The 25340-nt window shown below is 42.3% G+C and overlaps 2 protein-coding genes across 8 annotated transcripts in view; one reads left to right on the top strand and one right to left on the bottom strand.

The window, feature by feature from the left end:
* PPP6C (protein phosphatase 6 catalytic subunit) overlaps positions 1-2653 on the bottom strand; it is a 31887-nt gene extending 29234 nt beyond the window's left edge. The window contains exon 1 of the mRNA XM_079113848.1: positions 2487-2653. Coding sequence (XP_078969974.1) covers positions 2487-2561 — 75 coding nt within the window. The 5' untranslated portion in view covers positions 2562-2653. The remainder of the gene's footprint in view (positions 1-2486) is intronic.
* Positions 2654-2691: 38 nt separating this feature from the next.
* Positions 2692-24277, top strand: RABEPK (Rab9 effector protein with kelch motifs). Of its 7 annotated transcripts, XM_079113818.1 has the most exons (10): positions 2732-2750; positions 2885-3014; positions 5917-5957; positions 9691-9749; positions 12317-12474; positions 14730-14882; positions 18476-18637; positions 20873-21022; positions 23437-23586; positions 23948-24277. In XM_079113818.1, exons 3-10 carry the CDS (start codon positions 5955-5957, stop codon positions 24235-24237), a joined length of 1125 nt encoding a protein of 374 aa, XP_078969944.1. In that variant the 5' UTR covers positions 2732-2750; positions 2885-3014; positions 5917-5954; the 3' UTR covers positions 24238-24277. The 7 variants fall into 7 exon arrangements, with proteins under 7 accessions (XP_078969948.1, XP_078969943.1, XP_078969944.1 ...); XM_079113817.1 differs by having other exon boundaries at positions 2693-3014; XM_079113822.1 differs by lacking the exon at positions 18476-18637 and having other exon boundaries at positions 2692-3014.
* Positions 24278-25340: the final 1063 nt, after the last annotated feature.

The raw sequence follows: 25340 nt of genomic DNA on the forward strand, positions 1-25340 counted from the left end.
GGTATGAAATCTGTACCTGTAGTCCTCTAAATCTTTCCTGTGGATGAGAATCACACGAGTTCTTTACAAAAGAGAAGAGGTTACACTGCTGTCTGCTTGCTTTATATATTCATTTCTTATTCTTCAAAAGCAGATAGAGTCCATCTGGTACTAGTGATTGACATTTCTAATTCGGCAATTGAGAAACTGATTAGATCTAGACATCTGTATTATTGTTTGACTAGTACTGCCTACATCTGATCAATTTGTCTTCTTTTCTACCAGAAAAAAAAAATCATCTTTTCCATCATGTTAAGTGGCCCCAATTTCATTTCTTCCTCTGACAGAATCTTTTTCTTTTATTTGTTAAAGCCTCAGAAAAAGTACTCCTGTAATACTTTCTTGGCCTACCTATTTTTAGTTTGCACTGATGCCAAGAAACAGAAACAAAATTTAAATTTCTTAAATACACCAGAGACAAAGCAGCAGAAAAAATTAATCTGATAAAACATTTCCAGGACAGAAGAAATGTCTCTTTTTGCAAAGAAAAAACCCAGAATTCTTTCCTAAGTTACAAAAAGGTTAGGGAGGAAATAGTTGTTAAGAAACAGATAAAAAGCTAAGTACAGTCCAATTGTGTTTCAACAGAAAATAAAATGGTTTAATAACTATATTTCTTAATGGTAGGATGAAATATAATGTTGGTCAAAACTAAGAAGTCTAAAGAAAATCTCGCTGATTATTTTTCAAATTGTTTCAGTGTCCCAATGTCAAGTTAATATCAAAATACATACCAGGTGCCAATGGATACCCTGTAATCTCAGCAACTCAGGAGGTTGCAGCAGGAAGGTCATACAAGTCAAGGCCAGCCTCAGCAATTTAGGGAGACAATGTCAAAATAAAAAATAAAAAGAGCTGGGGATGTAGGTCACTAACCCTGTAGAGCACCCCTGAGTTCAATCCCTAGTTCTGGAGGTAGGGGGAATCACGATACATTTTCATAATAAAAAGGAACATTTTACATAAATTATAAACAACACATAAAACAGCTTAATACACAATTTAAAAAATCCCAGTCAATTCACTAACATGCAATAACTGACTGCACCTATGGCATCAAAAACAAAACAATGACATCAAAAGAGGTCTGGTTAGTTTTTCATTAATTAGGTCTCACAGTTAGTTGTGTTGTTTCCTAAAAAAGCACATAACAGAAAGAAGCCACCAACTGATGACTGAGAAACTTGGATGAATATGAATGCTGCATTACTCCGAGTAAAGGTTTTCTCCTTATTTTAGTTAAATCCTTCTATTAAAAATGGAAAAAAGCACAAGAAAGACTCCCCTATTAACACATAGTTAATGCGAAGAGTGCAATTCAGTTACATTCACAAAGCACACGTGGCCTTAACGTTTTGCATACTTGTTGACTGATGTTAAATATCAACCTTCTGTACCAAAGGATATGGGAGCTGGGGCAGAACACAGTAAAATCTTCCTTAAGAGAAATAATTCACTGACAAATGTAACTTTTATTTCTGGAAAGATAAATTGTTTTAAACCCACAGCTTAAAAGTATAAAATGAACTCAAGCTATCAACAGTTTACCCATTTGCCACATACCAAAGTCCACGTTAACTGAACAAATCAGACACTATCACTGGCGGGTCAACACTGCTGGGAACCTAAGCACTGCTTTTATCCACAGCACAGAAACACTTCAAAAAAAGCAGTATATCGCTTACATTCCTCTATCTTTACATTCATTCCTTACCCACATATTTATATCTTACTTGGACTCAGTAATAACAAGGAATAAGTTCCCTCCTTTAGAGAACCAAGAAAACGAATTCTTGAGTTAAGAGGTTATGGGGGGACAACTTAAAGGGAGAAAAGTATCTGCCCTCATTGTCGACGGACTGCTCACTGAAACAAGCTCGGAAACGGGATTCGGACTGAAGCAGCACAACACACACACTCACGAAAAGACGTGCCGGAGTGTAAGGTAAAAGGGGCAACTTGACATTGTGTCACATCACTGCCACACTGCTGCGGCCACCTCCTGCCGCTCCTCAGGAACCCGCGTCCCGGGGGCGGGCGGTACTCCTGTCAGAGGCCGGCCACCGCGCCGCTGTCACCTCTGGTGGGGATGGCCCCCTCCCGGCTCGGCTCCGACTCGGGGGACCCGGGCGTGCGGCGGGAGAAGTCCTTTAAGCAAAGCTGCTGGGGCAGCCCGAAGGCCAGAAGGGGCAACCCCGGGGGGAGGCCGCGACACCCCTCGGGATCACAGCTCAGGGAACCGGAACAGCATTCGGAGGACTCCGGCTCCCCCGGCTCTCCGCGTGACGCCAAGGCTGACCGCGTCGTCAGACACCGCGGAGGGCCCTCCACCGCGACCCGCCGGTATACCCGGCAGGGGTCCCGCGGAGAGTAAGGGCGGGCCGGCGGACGCCCCACAGCCGGAAGGGGCGAGCCCCGCAAGTGGGGCTCCCTCCGGTCGAGCTCACCTTCAGGTCGTTCTCCGGCAAGTACTTGCACAGCCGCGCTATCTCCACATACTTGTCCAGATCTAGCGGCGCCATTTTAGGAATCACTAGCCGCGGCGGCGGCGGCGGCGGCGCTGGAGTAGCGGAGGTAGCCGCGGAGGCCGAGGCCGGAACTCTTCCTACGTCACGTCCGGTCCGTGAGTGGCGTCTGCGCAGCGACGTCAGAGCTTGGCCGATTCTCCCCGCCGCCTCGACCAGCCCCGCGCCCTCTCTGGCTGAACCCGGGTGACAATCCCGAAGTGACCCCTTCATTCCGGCCAGCGAAACCGGCTGGGACCCGTAGTTGTCTACCGCGAGGCGAGCTGGGATTTGTAGTTTTTAAGTGTGGCCCAACTATTCTTTTTCTTCCCTTCCTTCAGACTCTCCTGGGGGAACCGGCGAGACTTTTCCGAGGCAGAACGGCGAAGTGGGTGATTAGGCATTCACTGGTTTCTCATGCCGACCCTGTTAAGCACTCTCTCCATCAGAACATCTTCAGTTAAAAATTGGGTAAGCCTGGCTATAGCAACCTGTTTGCACCTTTCCAAGGCCTTGTGAAGACCTTGCCTAGACCTGTGGCACGGATGTCAAGACTCCCAGTCCTCCGACTAGGAAGGAAGGGAACAAATATTAAAGTGCTATACAGAGGCTATTTTTCCCCCTCTAATCCTCCTAACGATTGGTAAGGCTGCGAGGCCGAAGATGTTAAACTTGCCCAATCTCATAGGAAAAAAAAGGTGGATCCAGGAATAGAAAATGGGCTACTGACTTAAGCGTACTTCCGTATGAGTCCTACGAGGGTAAGGAGGTTTTTCGGTTGTATCCCCAGTACCAAGAACAGTACCTGGCACTTAGTATACCCTTAAAGCTAGTTTATTCTACAACTACCTATGGAGCACCAACTATGTACTATATGCAGTTGTAGACACTTGAGTTACTCAGCGAACAGAGAATACAAAAATCCTTATCCTCAACCTTTAGTTTACATTCTAGAAGAGAAAGACAATATAAACAATAAATTGCTTATGGCATTAAAAAGTGCTAGGAGAGGAAAAAACAGGGGAAGAGTGATGGGGTAATGCATTTTTAAGAAATAACAAAGATGTGGGGGAGTTAATTAAGCAGATACCTGGAGGAAATCGTATGGAAGAGCTGATGCAGAAGTGGAAGCATATCTAAAGTTTTGGGGTACAAACAATGCTAGTGTAGTTGGAGCAAAGTAAGCATAGGGAAGATCAGAGAGATATGGAGTATGTTTTTTTTTTTTTTTAACTTTTGATGTAATGGGAAGTTATTGCAGGTTTTAAACAGGAGTAAAACTAACTTGTTTAGTAAGGCTGCTGTATAGTACTATAAATGGGCAGTATCTCAGTTGCAACTGAGATAATAGAAGACTTACATGGTCCATAGTAGCAAGTGCACCATCAATATTTGTTGCTCAAGAGACTCAGGATTGCCGGGCATGGTGGCACATGCTTATAATCCCAGTAAGGAAGAAGAATCACAAATTTAAGGCCAGCCTCAACAAGTTAGCATGTCCCTGTCTCAAAATAAAAAGGGACTAGGGATGTAGCTTAGTGGTAAAGCACCCCTAAGTTCAATCCCCAGTGCAAAAAGAGAAAGAGATCTGGGACTGAATCCTCTTGTTCTAGAGTGTAGTTTGGAGACCATAGAGTAAACTTCTCCCCACTGTGGCACCAGGGCTCAAACCCAGGACCTCCTACACGCTAGGCAAGCACTGTATCACTGAGCTATCCCTCTAACCTTGATGGAATTTTTTTTTTTTAAAGAATTTTATAACAGGGGATTGAACCTAGGGCACTTCGCCACTGAGCCACATCTCCAGCCTGTTTTTTTTGTTCTTTTTTGTTTTTTTTGTTTTTTTATTTTGAGACAGGATCTTGCTACGTTACTTAGGTCCTCATTATTTGGCTGATGCTGGCTTTGAACTTGTGATTCTCCTGTCTCAGGCTCCTGAGTCACTGGGATTATAGGCATACACACTGCACCCAGCTCAATGGAAAAAATTTTAATGAGATTTCTGAATGAAGTTCTTTGCATAATTCTTGCAAGTGTCTGTGAGTATGAAATTGTTTCAAAGTAAAATTAACTTGAAAAAGATTGTTACAAAATGAATAATGCCCCAAAGCATTCATTTCCTCATTCATTCAACACATAGTTTATATAGTGCCTATGATGTGAATAAGATAGATAAGGCCCCTGCCCTAATGGGGCTTACAGTTTGGTAGGGAAGGCAAACAGAAAACACAGAAATGAGCAAATATTTAATTGCAAAGTGTGATTAGTACTCAAAAGGGAAATAAGGAGATATTATGAGTTAAGAAAATTGGAGTAGAGGAAGCATACTATAGGTTGACAAGATTATCAGAAATAAAGTTTGCAGGCTCTAGCACTAGATGATCAGAGTTCAAGTCCAGGTTCTACTACTTACCGTGTGACTTTGAGTATTTATCCTTTATATATCCTTATTTATCCTTTTGAGCTCCAGTTTTCCCAGTTGCAACGTGTCAATAATAATAATAGTGCCTGCCTCAGAGAGATGTAAATAATACCTCATAGGCTTGTACTGAAGTTTAAAACATAGAGTTATTATATGAAAATGACTTAAAACAACATCTAGCACAGAGTAAAGGCTCTACAATTGTTAGCACTGAGTATTGTGTGGACAGGAAAGGTTTTTTTTTTTTTTTTTTTGCAATTTTTAAAATTATTTTTAGTTGTAGATAGACAGAATAACTTTATTTATTTATTTTTGTGTGGTGCTGAGGATCAAACCCAGTGCCTCACACATGCTAGGCAAGCGAACTACCACTGAGCCACAACCCCAGCCCAGGGAAGATTTTCCTCAAGAGGTAACATTAAGACTTTGAAAAAATAAAAGGGATAACATACTCAATTTCTTTGGGAAAAAATTCGCAAATGGGGAAAAGATGCTATTAATTGGTCTTTTTATTGCAATCCTCTTGAGAAAGCTGGTAATTCACTTTTCATCTCTGAACCTTAATAATTAGGAATAAATTCTACTCAAGATACCTTCTCAGAATGGAAAAGAAGACCAAAAGGAGGATGAATATGAGCTTCTATATAAACTGTGAAGTGCTTAAAAGGAAGGTGTCACCGGCATTCATTGCTGGTAAATCAGTGAATGGGCCAGTGGTGTGCCCTCTGGTGAAAAGAAGTGGTAGTGCATTACCAAACTGGCAGCAAGAAGCCCCTTCTGCAGATCCACCTCACTGAGTGAACCTCACTCTTCACGTCCGCAGCAGAGAGGAGAAAGGCATCCCTCAGAGTGTTGGGCATGTTCTTAGGGAAGGCGAGATACATTGAATGGTTTGGGTCAGAAATAGTACACAGAGTTCAATGACTGCAAAGTGTTGTCTTCTTTCCATAGAACAGAGGATCTGGGCTGCTCCCAGTTCTGCCATTTACATGGTAAGTAATTTTTACTTTGTTAGGCCTTGAATTTCATTTTAGTGTCTTGTTTTGTTGTCATATTTTGTTTGGTACTGGGGATTGAACCCAGGGGCATTAACCACTGAACTACATCCCTAACCCTTCTTATTTTTTATTTTCAGACAGAGGCTTGCTAAGTTGCTTAAGGTCTCGCTAATTTGCTGAGGCTGGTTTTGGACTTGCAGTCCTCCTGCCTCAGCTTCCCAAGTCACTAGGATTACATGTGTGCACCCCCATGCCTGCTTGACTCATATTTTTAAAACAGATTTCAAATGTTCCTTTCAGCATTCTCAAATGTGATTTTTAGTCCAAAACCACAGTGAAGAGTGGTTACTATTTTTTGTTGCTGGTGGTGTTGTTTATATTTTGGTGGTAGGGATTGAACCTAAGGACAGTTTACCACTTTACCACTGAGCTACATCTCCAGCCCTTATTTTTTAATTTTGAGACAGAGTCTCACCAAGTTGCTCAGGGCCTCACTAAATTTCTGAGACTTGCTTTGAACTTGCAGACCTTCTGCCTCAGCCTCCTGAGTTGCTGGGATTATAGGCATGCGCCACCTCACCTGACTGTTTTTCTCTCACAGATTTTTTCTGGTTTTTCTTAACATGATACTTAATGCCATATATAGCATGACACCTTGAAGTAGACCTAGCAAAAAGATCCAGGAGACCAGAGTATTCTGCAGCTCTGTGCAGAAATCACTGTCTAGATGTGTGTGCACATAAGGCACAGCCAACCTTAGTTTTCTTTCCTGAAGGAGAGCAGAATGGATGGATATCCCTAAACTCTTCTTTGACAGTGTGTGGGGACTTCTCCATTAACAGGGAATTCATGAAGACTCTAGGTGTTGGAAATAGGATCATTGAGCAGTGAGGAGAGCTGCAGCCTTCAAATTTCACTTTGTCCATAAAATTTGGTTATGCTTTCAAGTAGTTAAAAGATTTACCAAAATGACCTTTCACCTGTATTTTCAAATCCTCTCAACCCCTCTCTCTGTATGGTAGGTATTATTATCCCCATCACACAGATGAGGAAACTACGGTTCAAGGAGGGCAATAAAGTTGCCCAGTGTCAGAGTTTGATGGTTCATGCTAGAGCCTGGATTTGAACACAAGTAATTCTGACCTCTTTCCACTAAACTACCATAGTACAATAGTCCTACAGTTCCTACTGTTTCCACTCTTAGTTATTTCCTCTAGTACCTAGGACACAACACCATTGCTCAAGAGTGTGGTTCTCTGAATCAGACATAGGTGAGCCACCCTTTCAGGAAAGTCACAAGGAACCTATGGTTAGGATGTGGATCAGAGATAGTGCAGGAGCTGAAGGCGTAGCTCAGTGATAGAGTGCTCGCCTAGTGTGCACAGGCCCTGAGTTTGATCCTGAGCACTACAAAAAAGACAGCAATAAGATAAGGATGCATATGATTTCATTGTGGTTAGTGAGGCCTAACTTGTTAGCCCAGCCCTAAATTAAAAAATAAAAAGCTAATCCTGGGTGGCTGTAATCCCAGTGTCTAGAGAATCTGAGACAGGAGGAAGGCAAGTTCAAAGCCCACTTGGGCACCTTAGCAAGACTCAGTCTCAAAATAAAAAAAAAAAAAAAGAATTGGGGATATAGCTTCCTGGATTCAATCCCCAGTGGGAAAAATTAATTAGAATTTAAAAATACAGATGAGCATACCTACCCACAATAGTTCGTGTATTGCCCCAAAGGGCCTTATCCCAAATTGGACCTGCTCGGTGCCAGCACCTGCATTCCCTAGCACAACTGATAGAAATCTGATTAGCTCCATGTTGTAGAGGACACTGACTCCCGGAATAAGTCACTTCTCCGAGAAGTGATAAGCATTTTAATGCACTCTTTACAATCATTCCTAGTTGTCTTTTTGTTTAACCTTTCTCAAGTTGGACTGTAAACTCCTAGAGGCCAGGGCACGTTGTCGGAGTCCGCTGTAATTACAAATGGCAATTAACGGAGTGAGTCAGCTACTTAAGGCACCAAACTTGAACTGGCCTTGAGGACAGACCAGCTGCCCAAGCAGACGTTTGTATTTCCAAGTAACCCTGGCTTATTTTCTCCGACGGGGAGGGAGGACCCCAGGGAGAGCCCGACCGGTTCCTGGAGGACATCCCCCTCGGGCCGCTAACAGCCAGAGACGCAGAGCTGTTGGCCCCGACGCGCTTCCGGGGCCTGTGGGGTGGGGCGATGGCCTGAGTCCCGCCCCTGCGGGGGCGGAGCCACGGCCAGGGACTGGCCCAAGCTGCCGCAGGTAAAGTAGTCCTGAACTGGGAATCCCTGGGCCTGGGTTCTGAGCGCGATGCCAGGGACGGTCGGGCGCATTCTTTACTTGGGAGTGGACCCAAGAGGTTTGGAAAGGGCTGCCTCCCGATCTCCGACCCGGCCTCCAGCATTTCTTTCCTCGCCCTGTATCCTGTCCTCTAGAGCTACCACGCGCGAGAATGGGACTCTGGAAGGGTGCTAGCAGGGGCGGCTGCAAGAGGCCTCTGTCCACGCAAAGACCTCCCACTGAGCTTTGGGTTCTCGGGACAGTAGTCAGTGACCTAGGCCTCAGTGCGTATTTATCTTTTCATAATTCATTTTCTTTCTTCATTCACTCATCTCTCACTTCTGCTCTATTCCAGGGCCATTGGTAAGTTCTCAGAACAAATTATACTGGCCCAGCACTCTAGGAATTTAATCTAGAACCTAATATAGAGACTTTTGAATAGATAATTATATCCAGAATAATTCCTGAAATAGTAGCTTAAAAGAAAATGTCAGAGCCCTGCGATAAGAGGAAATAACTTGGGGGAGTAGAAGTGGAAAGCAAAAAAACCAGAGGTTTATCTTGAAGGAATACTTGAACTGGGCTTTGAAGATTGACTGGAAGTTTGCAAGTGTACAAGAAGGGAAAGGACATTCCACATATGGGAAGCTGCTCAGGCTGCAAGTCATAAAATGGGCTGCCATATTATAGGAGCAACAAAAAGCCCAGTATTGCAAGAGATTGTGGAAGTGAGTTTGCAGAGAATAGATTAACACCAGAAGGCCTGACCTTCTGTCATGATGAGGCCAAGATTTATCCGAGTTCAATATTTCTCAGTCTCTTAGGATGTTTTATCTTTTGATAAACATAAACATCTTACAAACTCTAAAATTTTGGTATATGTCCCCTTACCCCTGAGAATCACAGGATACATAGAAAAATTTTAGCCAACAAAACTTATGTAGTTATATCAAGAAAGTTACATAGGCTGGGGATATAGCTCAGTTGGTAGAGTGCTTGCCTGGCAAGCATAAGACCCTGGGTTCAAATCCCCAGCACTGCAAAAAAATAAATAAGAAAATTATGTTAATGCTGTAGGATAAAGTTCAAAGGTAGAGGACTCACCTAGCAACTTACTTAGGTAAGGGTTCAACCCCCCAGCACTGCAAAAGAAAAATATATCAAAAGGTTCATGATTCATATTCAGATTAATCAGGCCTTAGACATTGGTACATTCAACAGGAAAGTTTTGTTTGTTTTGTAGTATTGGGCATCAAATCTAGGGCCTCATGCCTGCTAGGCAAGCACTCCACCACTGAACTATTCCCCAAGCCCCTCAACAGGGGAGGTTTTAAAAGGGAGAGTAACCTGATTTGTTCTGTATGTTAGGAAGAAAATAATCATACATGTCTAAAAAGTGCCTTTCCTTCTTATATACAGGACACCATGAAGCAGCTGCCAGTCTTGGGACCTGGAGAAAAGCCCAGGAAAGCAACATGGTCTGTAAAAAAAGAATCTCTCTCTCTCTCTCTCTCTCTCTCTCTCTCTCTCTCTCTCTCTCTCACACACACACACACACAGAGTTTTTATTTCATTTATAAGTGCTTACTAACATTTTTGGTCATCAAGGAATAAAGGTAGAGATGAAACTGTCTGAGAAGGTCTTCAGAGGAAAGATGGGGGGCAATAATTATCATAGAGCAGATGTTAATTTTATTAAAATCCATTTACCAAGAAGAGCAAGGCACTGACCATCTGGCATCCTTAGCTCCAATGTGGTGTCTTCCCCCGAGCTGTGACTCATTTTTAAAAATTTTAGGGAATTGAATATGCATGAAACTGGCTTCATTGTTTCTTTAGATGTTTGTTCAACCAGCCCTTCATTCAGCAACACTGGCCTGATGGGCAGCTGCTGTGGAGGTCCTGGAGGTCCGAAGATCAACAGTCTCTGTGTGGTGGGGGCTATAGACTAAGCAGGTGATGGTGATGGCAGGTGATCATTGCTGAGTCAGGGTCAAAGAAAACTGCAGAGAAGTGGCAGTGTTTCCACAGGACCTTGAAGGAAAACCTTCCATGGCTACCCAGCATTCATCCTGTTCAGGACCCAACACATATCTGATCGTGGCATTCACCAGCTTAAAACCCTTTTGAGGGCTGGGGGTGGAGCCCAGTGGCAGAGTGTTTACCTAGCATGTGCAAGGTCCTGGGTTCCGTTCCTAGCACTGGAAAAAAAAAAATCGACAGACTGCTTATACTCTTCCTCTGGCCCCTGCATAATCTGTTCTGCCTTTCCTTCCTACTTTAAATATCCTTACCTATTCTTTCTCTCTCTTTCTTTAGCATTGCCGTCAGTGTCCTACTCAGGCACTGTACATGCTGGTCCCTCCACCTCGACCTTTCTTTCCCTCCAACTTTCATCTCTTTTTCCCCAGCTAATTTCTACTCCTACTTCACATATCAGTTCAAATGGTCCTTCTTCAGGAAGCCTTGTCCACTCCATCCCCATCTCTCATTACAGGGTCAGGCCCTCCTGTGATACATTCCCATACTATTTGTCTTGTACTGGACAAATAGTCTAGTCTTGTCCTGAAATAGATATTTGTGAACTTGTTTACTATTTTTTCCCAACTAGTTTGTAAGGGCTTTGAGGCCTGTCTTATTCACCGTCTGTCTGGATGTGTATGTGTTCTGAGGTAAGTTATTTGATCTTTGGGCTTTTCTAAGCCTCAATTCCTCAGTCATAAAACTCAAACGGTGATAATAGTACTGATCCTCAAAGTGCTTATATACATATGAAATGAAACCAGGGTTGTGATCTCAGCAGGCTGTGGCACATTGTTAGTAATTATTCAGATGGTAATGGGGTATGCAGATCTGGAAGTCAAAAGAAATCTGAACAAGAAATAGATATTGGGGGCCTGGGGTTGTGACTCAGTGGTAAAGAGCTTGCCTAGCATGTGTGAGGCACTGGGTTCGGTTATCAGTACCACATATAAATAAATGTCTATCAACATCTAAAATAATATTTAAAAAAAAAGAAATAGAGATTTGGAAACCATGGATGATGATAGAGATGGGTGGCAATTGAAGCAAATGTAGACTGAGGAAAAGAGGTTTCTGAGGATATTGAGAATTAGGAGGAGACTGTCAGGAAACAGAAAAAGGTACCAGAAAAGTGAGTAGAGATTCAAAAGGTAGGGGTGTGGGGAAGCAAGATTGGGGGAAAGGTAGAAGAATAGAGGTGGATTAGGAGTACCAAACATCAGAGATGTCAACAAAATGTGGCCTGAAAAACAGCTAGGGAATTTTCTAATTATGAAACTTAAAATGTGTTTCTCAGTTAGCATCCAGGAATGACTGGATCCTGTATTTGACTTTTCAAGACTTAGCTTTGGCTTGCATCAGGTTGAGCTCTGTGAGTGATCTGTAAAGGCTCTTAAAATCCTCAGATTGTAGAAGATGTTTCTGGACAGGTAGACATCACTGGTTAGTGGCAAGAGCCTTAGGGCTGTAGGTGTCCTTGTGAAGGCACTTAGTGCTCTAGCCACCCTTTACCAAAACCCTCTGTACACTGCTACTGGTGTTGAGTTTTCATGACCACCTTTTGAGGTAAGAAATGTTGCTCTCCTTGTTTTACAAATGAAGAAAGTGGAGTTCAGAAAGGTTAAGGGACTTCCAAAAGGTCACACATCTAGAAAGTACTGGAGCTGAGACTTGAATTCATAAACCATGTTTATGATTACTGCGCTGTTGTGCCAAGACATAACAGTGAAAATTAGTGGATGTTATTTTCCCTGTCCACCATATGGGGTCATTACCAGCTCAGCGTATCTCCCTTAGATTACTACAAGATGGAAGTAGTGACAAAATTGAAAAACCAAAGGCTGTGAGCAGAAGGAAGATACTACTATTGATCAGGGAAGTGCTGCATTGCTGGATACAATTAAAGTGTCTGTGTGTGTATCCAGTCCCTTCACTCTGTGAATGTTTCATGAGGAATGAAAAGAACACACCCGCTACACTTGTTCTGTGCCCAGGCCTCCTGACTACATCCTCCTTTTGGCAGGTACACCTTGACTCCCCCTGGAGACAACCCCTGTGCTCGAGTTGGCCATAGTTGCTCATATTTACCCCCAGTTGGCGACGCCAAGAGAGGGAAGGTCGTCATTGTTGGAGGAGCAAATCCAAACAGAAGCTTCTCAGATGTGCACACCATGAATCTGGGTAAGATGAACAGCTGCAGAACACAGCTGGCTTTGTGCTACCAGGTGTGAGCAGAGCATTCTTCAGAATACCAGCTCTGACCAGATAGCAGGGTTTTCCTTAAAAAAAAAAAAAAAAAGTGCATCACTGACAGGTTTCAGCAGACCTCTGGCACATATTCACCTGACCAGGACCTCCTTGTTTCGGGGGTCAGACCCCATATGGGCCTATATGGAGCCCAGAACAACTAATCACTGATTCATCATGTATTTCTCCAGGGTACATCTGTGACTCCCACCTCTCCTTCCATCCACATATCCAATGAATTATCAGGTTGCAAATATATCCTATCTTCATCCGTGTTGGTCCATTCTCACTACTACCACTATAGTCCAAGCCACTGTTACCTCTTAACTAGACTGTTACAATCACCTCCTCGCTGGTCTCCCTGCCTCCAAGTTTACCCACAGTACAGTGCATTTTCCAAACCAGAATTTCCAGAGAATGTTGTCTTAAATACAAGTGCAACCCCATCAGGCCCCTCTCAAGCCTTTCCCAGCCTCATTTCTTGGTGCACACATTTGCTGCACTGAATAGCCTTCATTTCCTTAAATACATCTTGAGTATCCCACCTCCAAGCCATGGCATATCCTGACTATTCCCTCTGCATGGAAAGCTCTTCCCAAATCTCAGATTAAATGTCATTTCTGACCAGGTATGGTGGCTCATGCCTGTAATCCCAGCAGCTCAGGAGGTCAAAGCAGGAGGATCCCAAGTTCAAAGCCAGCCTCAGCAACTTAGGAAGACCCTATTTCAAAAAATGAAAAGGGCTGGGGATGTGGCTCAGCAGTTAAGCCCTCCTGGGTTCAATCCCTGATACTTAAAAGAAAAAAAAAAAGTAAAGTTGTTTCTGTCAGGAAGCTTTCCCTGGTACTTTTGGATAGTTTTGTCACTACTTTCTTCTGTGGTCCACAATATTCTACTCTCCCATCCTCTTCCCCCTTCATAGTCCATAGCACATAGGATTGTTTCCTAAGGATCTTCCCCACAGAGTATTAGCTCCTTGGAAACAAGGAAACATGGTTATTTTATTCATCATTGTATCCCCAGCCACTACCAGAGCAATTAGCACAGAGCAGGTGCTATATTAGTATTTGGATGAATGAATCAATCAATCATTGAATGAACAAATGAGTGAGTGAACAAACTAATGAACCAGTGACTACTATGTGCTATGCATAGGGAAAAAGTTAAAAAACTGGTGATCCACATATATGTATTGTTAGTTCCATGTAATATTTATGTTTTTGTTTTAGTCATGTGTTGATTACAAATCAATTGTAAGGAGTGTACATTTAAAAATTGATGGGCTGGGTCATAGTTCAGTGATAGAATGCTTGCCTAGAACATGCAAGGCCTACCACACACATACACACAAAAATTATCCTAAGAAACCAAACCATTTTTTTTGGTTGTTTTGTTTTTTATTTTTCCAGTACTGGGGATCAAACCCAGGGCTTTGCACATGCTAGGCAAGCATTCTACCACTGAGTTACATACCCAGCCCAAAGTTACAGCTTGTAACTTGTTACTAGCTTTGTGATCTTGACTAAACCATCTGAACCTCAGTGTACAATGTGGTGTGGATATAACCTGCTTAAGTTGGCCACCATAATGATCCAGAAAGATAGTGCCTGTGAACACCCTATGGAAAGGGTTTACTAACTAAAACAACTAATAGGTTAGGTGTTAGTAAAACAACTGATAGGTCAGGTGTTATTGTTCAGTGAACTTGGTTCAACCAAAAATCATCTAGTTGCAGGTAAGAGAAACCTCCTTAAACCAGCAAAGAGAGAGAGAAATTTATAGAGATACCAGAGATGTTTTGCAGAATCCAGGAGCAAGAAGCACATCCCAACCTCATGAGAGAGTAAAAACAGTGGATCTGATTGGCCATTTAGGTTAACTGGCTACCTCTGACTCAGTTAACTAAGACTAGAAAGTCAATGTGTTGTATAAACATTTTGTCTAGGCTCTACCCATGTGGTTGGAAGGGAGAGTGGGGACAGTTTCCATAGAAGAGGGCTTATGGACTAGGCAGATAGCCCCCAAAATGTCTACTATCAATCTTCTCAGAGGTTGACCACACTCCCTTAGGTGACTTAATAGTTGTTCATTTGGGCGATCAGTCTTTTGTTAACTACCCTCCCCAAATTTGTCAATCAACATAAGCATTTGACAGCTCCAACTGAGGAACTGGGTGAAATGTTTTCTAGGGACACACCAGTGGGATTTACCCACTTGCGGGGGCCTCTTACCGCGGTACGAGCATGCCAGCTTCATTCCCTCCTGCACACCTGGCAACATCTGGGTATTTGGAGGGGCCGACCAGTCAGGAAACCGAAATTGTCTTCAAATCCTGAATCCTGGTAAGTAACCAACAGTTGGTTTATTTTCATCATGCACACATAAATCTACTTTCAATTCCAGTATGTTCAGATTGCACTAATTAATCCATTTAACTTTTCTGACCTCATAAAACACAGGAATTTATCAACTCTCAAATATCCAAACTGGAAGGAACTTCAGAGAACAGCTATGCTAAGTGTGCAGCTCAGATCCAGGGAGAGGGATGTAACTTTCCTAAAGTTACCAGGGAGTCAGTGACTGAACCAGGCTAGAACACAGATCACCGAGATCAGTGTTCTCCAGTGGGGGCTTTTATGCCCCACATGGGAGATTAGGCCATATCTGGAAATATTTTTGTTTTTCACAGTTGGGGTCAGGGTAGCTATGGCATCAAGTGTTTGGAGCCCAGAGATGCTACTATATGACCTTTAAGGACTGCTCTAAATATCAGTAAATGCCAAAGTTAAGATACTCTGCCTCAGGACTTGTTGGCATGTTTCTTTAAGCCAAAATTGCCTGGTCCCTGACTGGTCTCACTGATAGTTTTATCAAAGGGAAAGCAATTTGAGAGCATCACTCCCAGGAGGTTGCTCAGCTACCTACAGGAGGTGAACTTGTTTGTTTGTTTGTTTTTTTCCCTAAATTTTTAGTTGTAGATAGATATAATACCTTTATTTTATTTACTTTTCTGTGGTGCTGAGGATCAAATCCAGTGCCTCACACATGTAAGGCAAGTGCTCTACCACTGAGCCACAACCCCAGCCCTGAACTTCTCTGTAATTTTTTAAAATTTTGTTTTATTTTTCTCTTTATGAATATTATTTACAAGCTAGATGTGGTGGCACATGCCTATAATCTCAGCTACTTAGGAAGCTGAGTCAGGAGGATTGCAAGTTTGAGGCCAGCCTGGGCAACTTAGCAAAACCCAGTCTCAAAATAAAATAAGAAGGGTATGTAGCCCAGTGATAGAGTACTTGCCTAGCATGCGTGAGTCCCAGGTTTTATCCCTAGCACCACACACACAAACAAACACACACACACACACACAAAAATGCAGGCGAGAGTAGGCATGGTGGCAAACGCCTGTAATCCCAGCAGCTCAGGAGCCTGAGACAGAACAATCGAGAGTTCAGAGCCAATCACAGCAAAAGCGAGGCACTAAGCAACTCAGTGAGACCCTGGTTCTAAACAAATTACAAGAAGGATGTTGCTCAGTGGTCAGTGCCCCTGAGTTCAATTACTAGTAACCCCCCCAAAAAAATGCAGATCAAGATCTCCTCTTCTAGGTACTATCCATGACCTTGAGCTAGTATTTTAACCTCTCTCTGCTTAAGATTTATTTTCTGTCACATCAGGATAGTAATGTTTCATCCCTTGTTAATTTCTCAAGGGTTCAAATTAACCTGATATCTGGCAAAGAGTTAACACTCAGTATTTGTTAGTTGTTATGGTTAATGTAGGTATGATTTGGAAAATGGAAATCAGTTCTGGAACCCTACCCTTTTGATTCTCATTGATGGTATTCATTTAAATAAAATATTGTGAGCTAGGCGTGGTGGCATACACCTATAATCCCCTGGACTTGGGAGTCTGAGGCAGTAAGGTCTCAAGTTCAAGGCCAGACTCAGCAAATTAGTGAGGCTCTAAACAAAATGTTTTAAAGGACTGGGTATGGCTAAGTGGCTAAGTGTCCCTGGGTTCAATCCACAGTAGCAACAAAAACACAGTGAGACTTTGAAAAGTTTCTATCAAAGGAATCAATTTCCTCACCATATCCTTTTTCCTCCTGGAAAGTATAATTGACACAGTACCCAAGAAACATGGAAAATCTGAGTCGTTAGTTGCTTTTGTTGCCAGGGCAAGTCCTTCAAATGGCTTAAGACTCCTTTGTGATTGTGCTGATGTTTGGCTTGTGTACCTTCTAAATCCAGGACCCGAAAGCTCTCCAACATCCATAGCTACCAACATGATTATCTTTTGCTTTGAATGTAGGCTGGGATTTGGTAAGTCTCCAGGTTCACGTTTGAGTTCTACACGTACTGCAGATTCTTCGTGCAGCATTTTGCATATTGGATGCAGACCTTTTACAAAAGGCATAGAATTTTCCAGGCAAGAAATAATCCTCAGGCTGGATACAGTGGCACATGCCTGCAATCCCAGTGACCCAGGAGAGTGAAGCAGGAGGATTGCAAGTTCAAAGCTGCCTCAGCAACTTAGCAAGACCCTGGTCTCAAAATAAAAAACTTTTTTTTCTAAAAAGTTAGGAAAAAAAAAAAAAAAAGAACTAATCCTTGGGATGCTGGGGTGGAGCCATTATGGGACTCTGACAGACATGAGTTTAAGCGCCTTCTCAGAAGTGCTATGACCTGGGAGACAGAATTTTAAGTTTCTGAGTTTCAGTTTTCTCATTGCAAAATGGAAATACTTTTTACCCACCTCCAAGGGTTGAGTGAGGAAATTTGGAATGGCAGAGTGTTCAGGGCAAAGAAGGTGTTCAGTTAATACATCTGTTTCTATAGAGTTCATGTTTTATTCTAAAGAGAAAGAAGAAACTTCTATGTATCTACCAGGCAGTGAGCTTTCATTTTCAAGTTAGAAGAGGAGAATAATCATAGTGTTATTGAAGTAGTTTAAATCCCAACTCAACCATTTACTAGCCATGTCACCTTGAATAAGTAACATAATCTATCTCTGCTTAAATTTCCTTCTGTATAACAGGGGAAATCTAACATTTATTTAGTACTTTGTGTGTGTACATGTGTGTGTGCTACAGGAATTGAACCTAGGGATGCTTTACCATTGAGCTAAGCCACCTCCTCAGCCCTTTTTAAAGTTTTTTTTTTTTTTTTTTAAGTTTTGAGATAGGGTCTCATTAAGTTGCCATCCTCCTCCTTCAGCCTCCTGAATCTCTGGGATTACAGGTGTGCACCACTGCACTGCTTTATTCAGCACTTATTATCTTATAAGAACTCTTATTATTGGTACTGAAACTATAGTAATATTGTCTACTTTCATTTAATGGCTACATTTTCTGGGGAATTTGGCACATTTGGACTCTGGCATCTAGTTGGAATGAATTTTAGCAAATTTTGAGCTCCTCTGAGTGAACTCAGGGAAGGGTAGTCAACAAAGTATTAAAAGGGTTCAAAGGGGATATTGACTTTTTGTTGTTGTTGTTGGGGGAGCTGGTACTGGGTATTGAACTCAGTGGCACTTGACCACTGAGCCAAATTCCCAGCCCTATTTTGTATTTTATTTAGAGCCAGGATCTCACTAAGTTACTCAGTGCCTCGCTTTTACTGAGTCTGGCTTTGAACTCTCAATCCTCCTGCCTCAGCCTCCTGAGCTGCAGGGATTACAGGCATGTGCCACAGCACCTGGCTAAGTTTGAGCTTCTTGCCTAAAACTCCATTGTCCTTCTCAAGGATCAGGGTAATAAAGTGACCCTGCCTACCTCTACTAAGAGTCAAGGTCAAGGACTGAGACTGTAGATCAATAGCAGACTGCTTGCCTTGCATGCACAAGACCCTGGGTTCAGTCACTAGCACCCCCACACACACAAAAAAAAGAGTAAGCCTGGATGTTTTAGAACCCTGCCTTTTCTCTGGACCAGAAACTGGGACTTGGACGACACCAGAAGTGACCAGCCCCCCACCATCTCCAAGAACATTCCACACATCATCGGCAGCTATTGGAAACCAGCTGTATGTCTTTGGGGGTGGAGAGAGAGGTGCCCAGCCTGTGCAGGATGTGAAGCTGCATGTGTTTGATGCAAGTATGGACTAGCAGGAACCCAGGGATGCCACTTAACCTGCTCAGGACTGTCTTGGCCTGCAGTTTACCCATGTATAGGAAGCAAAGATAGAAAGTGAAACTGTGGCCAAGTGTCCTGCTTCTAGACTTCTTTGGTATATTCCTTAGCTGATATATAGATTCTTTTTGTAGCAACATTTGCATTGAAAAGATATCCATGATCAATTTTAAAAATTCAAACAGTAAAGTTCATAGAGTAAATGCTTCCAAGTAAATGCTTCCTCTTCAGCTTTTCCCTAGTACTCTTTAGACAAGTAAACACCATTAACAGTTTCTTACCTCTCCTTCCAGACTTTTTTATGCACTTACAAATCATACAGTCTTGTGTACAGGTGCATATGTGAATTTTCTGTGAATTTTGAAATTATAAAAACTTTAAAAACACATACATGGAATCCAATTATACATGCTATTCTGCAGCTTGTATTCATTTATCTATTTTCTTGCACTGGGAATTGAAGACAGGGACCAATGAGCTACACCGCCAGTTTTTTTATTTTTTATTTTGAGACATGGTCTCTCTAAGTTGCTTAGGGTCCCTTAAAGTGCTGATGCTGGTCTTGAATTTGAGATTCTCCTGCCTCAGCCTTCTGAGTCACTGGGATTACAGGCCTGAGCCACCATACCCAGAAGTACACCTTTCTTTTAGAGTAGAGGTAGGTCTTGGTAGTTGAAAGCATAAACTTTGAAACCATACAACCCGAATTAAGACCAGATCTGATACAAGGTTTCTTTGTTACTTTAGGCTAGTGACTTAATCTCTCTTGGCCTTAGTCTGCTTACTTGTAAAATAAAGAAAATAGTAGTGCTTACCACAATTTTTTTTTTTGGAATCACAGATTAAACCCAGGGGCAATTAACCACTGAGCCACATTCCCAGCCCTTTTTAATATTTTATTAAGAGACAGGGTCTGGCTGAGTTGCTCAGACCCTTCCTAAATTGCTGAGGCTCACTTTGAACTGGTGACCCTTCTGCCTCAGCCTCCCCAGCTACTGGATGTGGCACTGCGCCTGACTTGTTAGGTTTTTTATTTTGAGACAGTCTTGCTAAGTTGTTGAAGGTCCTGCTAAATTGCTGAGACTGGCCTTGAACTTATGATACTCCTGCCTCAGCCTCCCAAGTCACACAACAGCAAGAGGTTGTAAAGATTAAATGAGATAATATGATAAAGTGTATAGCACACAACCTGGGACATAAAAAGTACCTAATAAATATTAACTATATTATTGTTGTTGTTATTTCTTTTTTTAATTATGCTTTATGAATATCTAAGTCAGTACCAATTTCCATGCAAAGCATATCCTTCTATGTGTATCTTTTATTCATTCATTTTCCTACTGATTAGCTTTTTGCTGACATTGGTACAGTGAACATTTGTATATATTAATCTTTGTATGTGTTACAAACATTTATATAGAATAGATATACTATGTGCACAATCTCATTTAATGCACACCTCAACCCTGAAAATTAGGTATTGCCTCTATCCCCATTTTACACCTATAGAAACTAAATCCTACCCAGGTGCCATGGCACATGCTGTAATTCCAGCTACTCAGGAAGACGAGGCAGGAGGATCACAAGTTCCAGGCCAGTCTCAGCAATTTACCAAGACCCTGAGCAACTTAGTGAGACCCTGCCTCAAAATAAAAAGGGAAGGGAATGGCTAGGTGTGGTGGCACATGCCTGTAATCTCAGCAGTTCAGGAGACTGAGGCAGGAGGGTGGCAAGCTGAAAGCAACTTTGCAAGACCTTGTCTCAAAATTAAAAATATATAAAGGGCTGGGGATGTGGCTCAGTAGTTGAACACCCCTGGGTACAATCCCTGTTACAAAAAAAAAAAAAAAAAAAAAAAAATCTTTTTCAGAAGAAGTGTACTTGTTCATTTTAACTTTTGGGAAGTTCTAGATTGAAGCTTCAGGGGAGATTATTTCAATTAAAAACAAGAAATAGCCTCCTAACTCCCCAAAGAAGGGGCAAACATGTTAGTTAGTGTGCCCTCCAGCCCTGGAAGCATCCAGGCAGAGGCTGTGCAGGCTGCATAGTAAGAGAAATATGTTCTGGATGCTCAGGTTGGTCTCTAAGAAGGAAGCTTCCTCCTATAGTATCTGTGCTTGCTGGGAGGGATAAAGAAGCTTGGGTATGTTTCTTGCTTCATAGCTTTGCCACTTGATGTCAGTGAATTTACCTTTCTAGATACTCTGACCTGGTCACAGCCAAAGACATTTGGAAGTCCTCCATCTCCCCGGCATGGTCATGTGATGGTAGCAGCAGGGACAAAGCTCTTCATCCATGGAGGCTTGGCAGGGGACAAATTCTTTGATGATCTCCATTGCATCAATACAAGTAAGTAGGGTGGAAAGCGTGACACTTGTCTGCTTAAAATTTATTTACTTATTTATTTATTTATTTTTAATTTATTTATTTTTTGGTGGTACTGGGATTGAACCCCATTTTAAGACAGGGTCTTGCTAGGTTGGTTGCCCAGGTTGGCTTAGAACTTGTGATCCTCCTGCCTCAGTCTCCCAAGTAGCTGGGATTATAGGCATGCTCCATTACTCCTGGCTGCTTTTTTTTTTTTTTTTTTAAACAAACTTGGGCACAGTGGTGGATACCTGGAATCCCAACTTTTCCAGAGACTGAGGCAGGAGGCTAGTAAGATGAAGGCCAGCCTAGGCTACTTAGTGAGACCCTGTCTCAACATAAAAAGGGATGGGGATCCAGCTCAGGGGTAGAGTACTTGCCTAGCATGCACAAGGCGCTGGGCTCAATCCCCTGTATTAAAAAACAAAAACAAACAAACAAACAAAAAAACAAACTCTATTAGATGTGCTTTTCTTTTTTATTTTTGGTAATGAGGATTGAGCCAGGGGTGCTTAACCACTGAGCGCCCCTAGACCCTTATATTTTTTATTTTTGAGACAGAACCCCTCTGAGTTGCCAGGCCTGATCTAGAACTTGCAATCCTCCTGCCTCAGCCTCCCCAGTCACTGGGATTACAGGAATGTACCACTATGCCATGCTCATTATGGTTTGTGTTCTCCAACTGAATTTCAGGCATTCACCATTACCCACACAGGACCAGGATAACATTTTAGGATGTGTCTGAAGGTGAAAGACCAGAATTGCATGCTTCTCAGGCTAAACATTTGAAAACACAAGAAAAAGAAAGAATGTGAGAATTGTCTTTAAGTAGCTGAAGGGCACTGCCAGGCCCTGGAGAGCCTGGTCTCCCTCTGGGTCATTCCTTTGGGTTGTGAGCTCCTTTTGGTCAGGGACTCATCTCTTGTTAACAGGTGTATTTTTAGCACTTAGCACAGTGTCTGGAACATTCTGGGTGATGGATGTACATCTGTTCATGAGTGGATAGATTAATAAATGAACAGTTCTGCATTGCTCTAGACTCCAAGAACAATGAAACCATGGGCAAAAGGCATGGGCATTCCTATGCAGACGACCTTACCAAGCACTGGGTTCTTTGAAGCCTGGGGATGCTGGCTGGGATTCTTGCACTGGCCAGCATTATGGCCCCAAATACTTGACCCTGTCTCATTTTGACAGATGGAAAGGATCTTCAGTCTTTAGAGAAGCATTTCTTGTAGGCAGTCCCATGGGGTTTCATGCTTATTTTTAAAAAGGAAGTCCTTTTCTCTTGTGCTGAAGAACTACTTCCTGTCTATTTTTCCTACTTACTCAAATAGTTCTCTAAACCTAAAATATAGTAATATACTAGATTTTGCTTCTTAAATTCTTGTTTGAAAAATGCAAATCATCTCTGCAAAAATAGATAGAAGCAAGGCATGGTGTCACACACATGTAATCTCAGAGACTTGAGAGGCTGAGGCAGGTGGTTTGCAAATTTGAGGCCAGTCTAAGCAATTTAGCAAGGCCCTAAGCAATTTAGTGAGACCTTGTCTCAAAATAAATAAAATAAAAAAGACTGGGGATGTACCTCAGAAGTAGAGCACCCTTGGGCTTCTCAGTACCAAAAAAAAAAAAAAGTTTTGCAAGTAGGTGCTGAGGTAGCAAATTGAAATACAGAGGACTCAGGTTTTGGAGCAGGACCTCAGAATGTGTCTAGCTCTACCGCTTACAAGCTGTGGGATCTTAAGCAAGCCTCTTTCCCTCTCTAATAATGCCTTGTGCTCATCCGTAAGAAGTGGGTAGGCACAAATAATAGCAATTCACCGAGGTGTTATGAGAATTAAGTGAACAAGATACTGAAAGTAACCAGCCAGTACTTACAAAGTTGCTTTCTGAATAATTTAGTATTGAAAACACGTAAGCATGTGTTACACCTTTTTTTTTTTTTTTCCAAATATTTTTTTTGGTGTAGGTAGACACCTGTTTTTATTTATTTTTATGTGATGCTGGGGATCGAACCCAGCGCCTCACCTACTGCCAAGTCATAACCCCAGCCCCTGTACATGTGTTTTAAATGCTCAGTGAGCATTTAAATTTACCAAACAAAGATGATAGTCACTATGTAAGGTTGCATCATATTTCTCAATGTGTTCCAAAGACCACTACAGCAGAATCCTATAGATTAGTTGGAAAAACTATAGATCGCTGAGCATTTCCCTCCCTCCCTGGACTACCCATCCAAGCCTCACTCCCAGGTAATTCTTATGCACACTAGACCTTGCTCTGTCACCTCTCATGAGTTCCTCATGACCTCAGTGATTGATTTGCAAACCGCATTAAGTAAGTTTGAAAGCACATTTTAGCCCATACTGTGCCAAAACTCACTCTCTCCACAGGTGACATGAAGTGGCAGAAGCTCAGTCCCACAGGGGCTGCTCCAGCAGGCTGTGCTGCCCACTCAGCTGTGACTTTGGGAAAACATATATATGTCTTTGGAGGAATGACTCCCACTGGAGCACTGGCCACAATGCACCAGTATCACACAGGTGAGTGGTGCAAACACGCTTTGCAAAGTGACATAGTGCTTTGGCTTTTCAGTTTAGTTCCTCCATGTTGAAATCTAAAGAAATAAAAGTTAAACTTATAGGAAATGACATCATTAAAACAGCAACACTATCTTTAGGGTTTTTTTCCCCCTCATTAGCTGATGCAGTAAATTACTGAGCATCTCTTGAAATGTTTTTAATATTTAGTAGTTGATGGACCTCTTATTCATATATTTATATGTGGTGCTGAGACTCAAACACAGTGTCTCACACACGAGGCAAGTACTCTACCACTGAGCCACAACACCAGCCCGCCCTTGAAATTTCTTAACATGCACCTTTGGTTCTTTACCCCTAACAGAAAAGAAGCATTGGACCCTGCTTAAATTTGATACTTTGCTGCCCTCTGGACGTTTGGACCATTCCATGTGTATCATTCCATGGCCAGTGACATCTACTTCTGAAAAAGAAGACTCTAATTCAGTTTCCCTAAACTGTGAAATTGAGAAAGGGGATTCCACTGACAGAGTGGCACAGTGTGGCAGCTCACCTGAGGAAAGTCGGAGTGACATACTGCTCTGTTTTGTGTTTGGTGGTATGAATACAGAAGGGGAAATCTACAATGATTGTATTGTGACAGTAATTGACTAAAAAAAATGTTTATTTTCATAAAAGTTAAGTGAAACCTTAACGGTTTTATGCCTTCAAAATATATTCTGTACAATATATCCATCTTGCTTTTACCTACTTTGGTAAGTAAAGAAACAATTAGACAGCCTAACGCAGAAAGTTCCATTGTAAAAAAGGTTTTACCAGCTGTAAAACCTAGGTAAAAGTGGGCCTTGGTGGCAAGTGTCTGTAATCCCTGTGACTTTGAACCTCCTTGGAGGCTCAAAAGTTCGAGGCTGGCTTGGGCAATTCAGTGAGACCATCTCAAAATAAAAAAGGGCTGAGAATGTATGTAGTAGCTTAGTGGTAGAGCACCCCTGGGTTTAATCCCCAGTACTGGCAGGGGGTAGCGGGGGGGCTGGTGCTAAATGAAGACAAGTCACAGGCATTAGAGTAGACATTTACCAGTTGAAGTTCTTGCTAATATTCATTAGTTGATCCTCATAGAGAGGGGCAGACAGACTATTTGATGCACAGTAGTGATAGCCTGTGGGGATAGGTCACTTTTAACATTTGATTAGGCTTGGCCTGCAGACTTTCTCTTACACTATAGGCCTACCCAAATGCTTTTGAAACAATGCAGAAGTATAAGCCTTATTATTCAGAAAAAATTGGTGTTGGGCCCAAAGTCTACCATCCTTAGCAAGTTAACCTTCCAGCTGGTTACCCCTCTACAAAATACTTATCCTTGGGCAGTATAGGATTTCATGTTAGCACCAGACAATAAAGATGGCCTTTATTGAGCATACTTATCACCCATCTAAACCATCCTTTTCTCAAGAAGCCAACTCAATGTCACAACCACTGCCTTTGTCTTACAAGTGGGACAGTTTAGTATTTGGCTCACCATCTAAATGCTACCCTACTACCACTGAAAATTTTCAGTAAAGAGATACTAGTGTAGCTGGGCTGATTATAAAAATGAATCCAGCTAAGTGGCACAGTGTGTGCTTGGTTAAGTGCAAAGCCTTGGATTTGATCCCCAGCACCACAAAAATTAAAAATAAATGAAAATCTAAGTGTGTAAAAGTTATCATTTATCAGGCCCCTTCCTTTTTTTTTTTTTTTTTTTTGGGGGGGGGGGC

This window comes from Sciurus vulgaris (assembly GCF_902686455.1).
Source record: "Sciurus vulgaris genome assembly, chromosome: 15".
In the NCBI taxonomy this organism is placed as follows: Eukaryota; Metazoa; Chordata; class Mammalia; order Rodentia; family Sciuridae; genus Sciurus; species Sciurus vulgaris.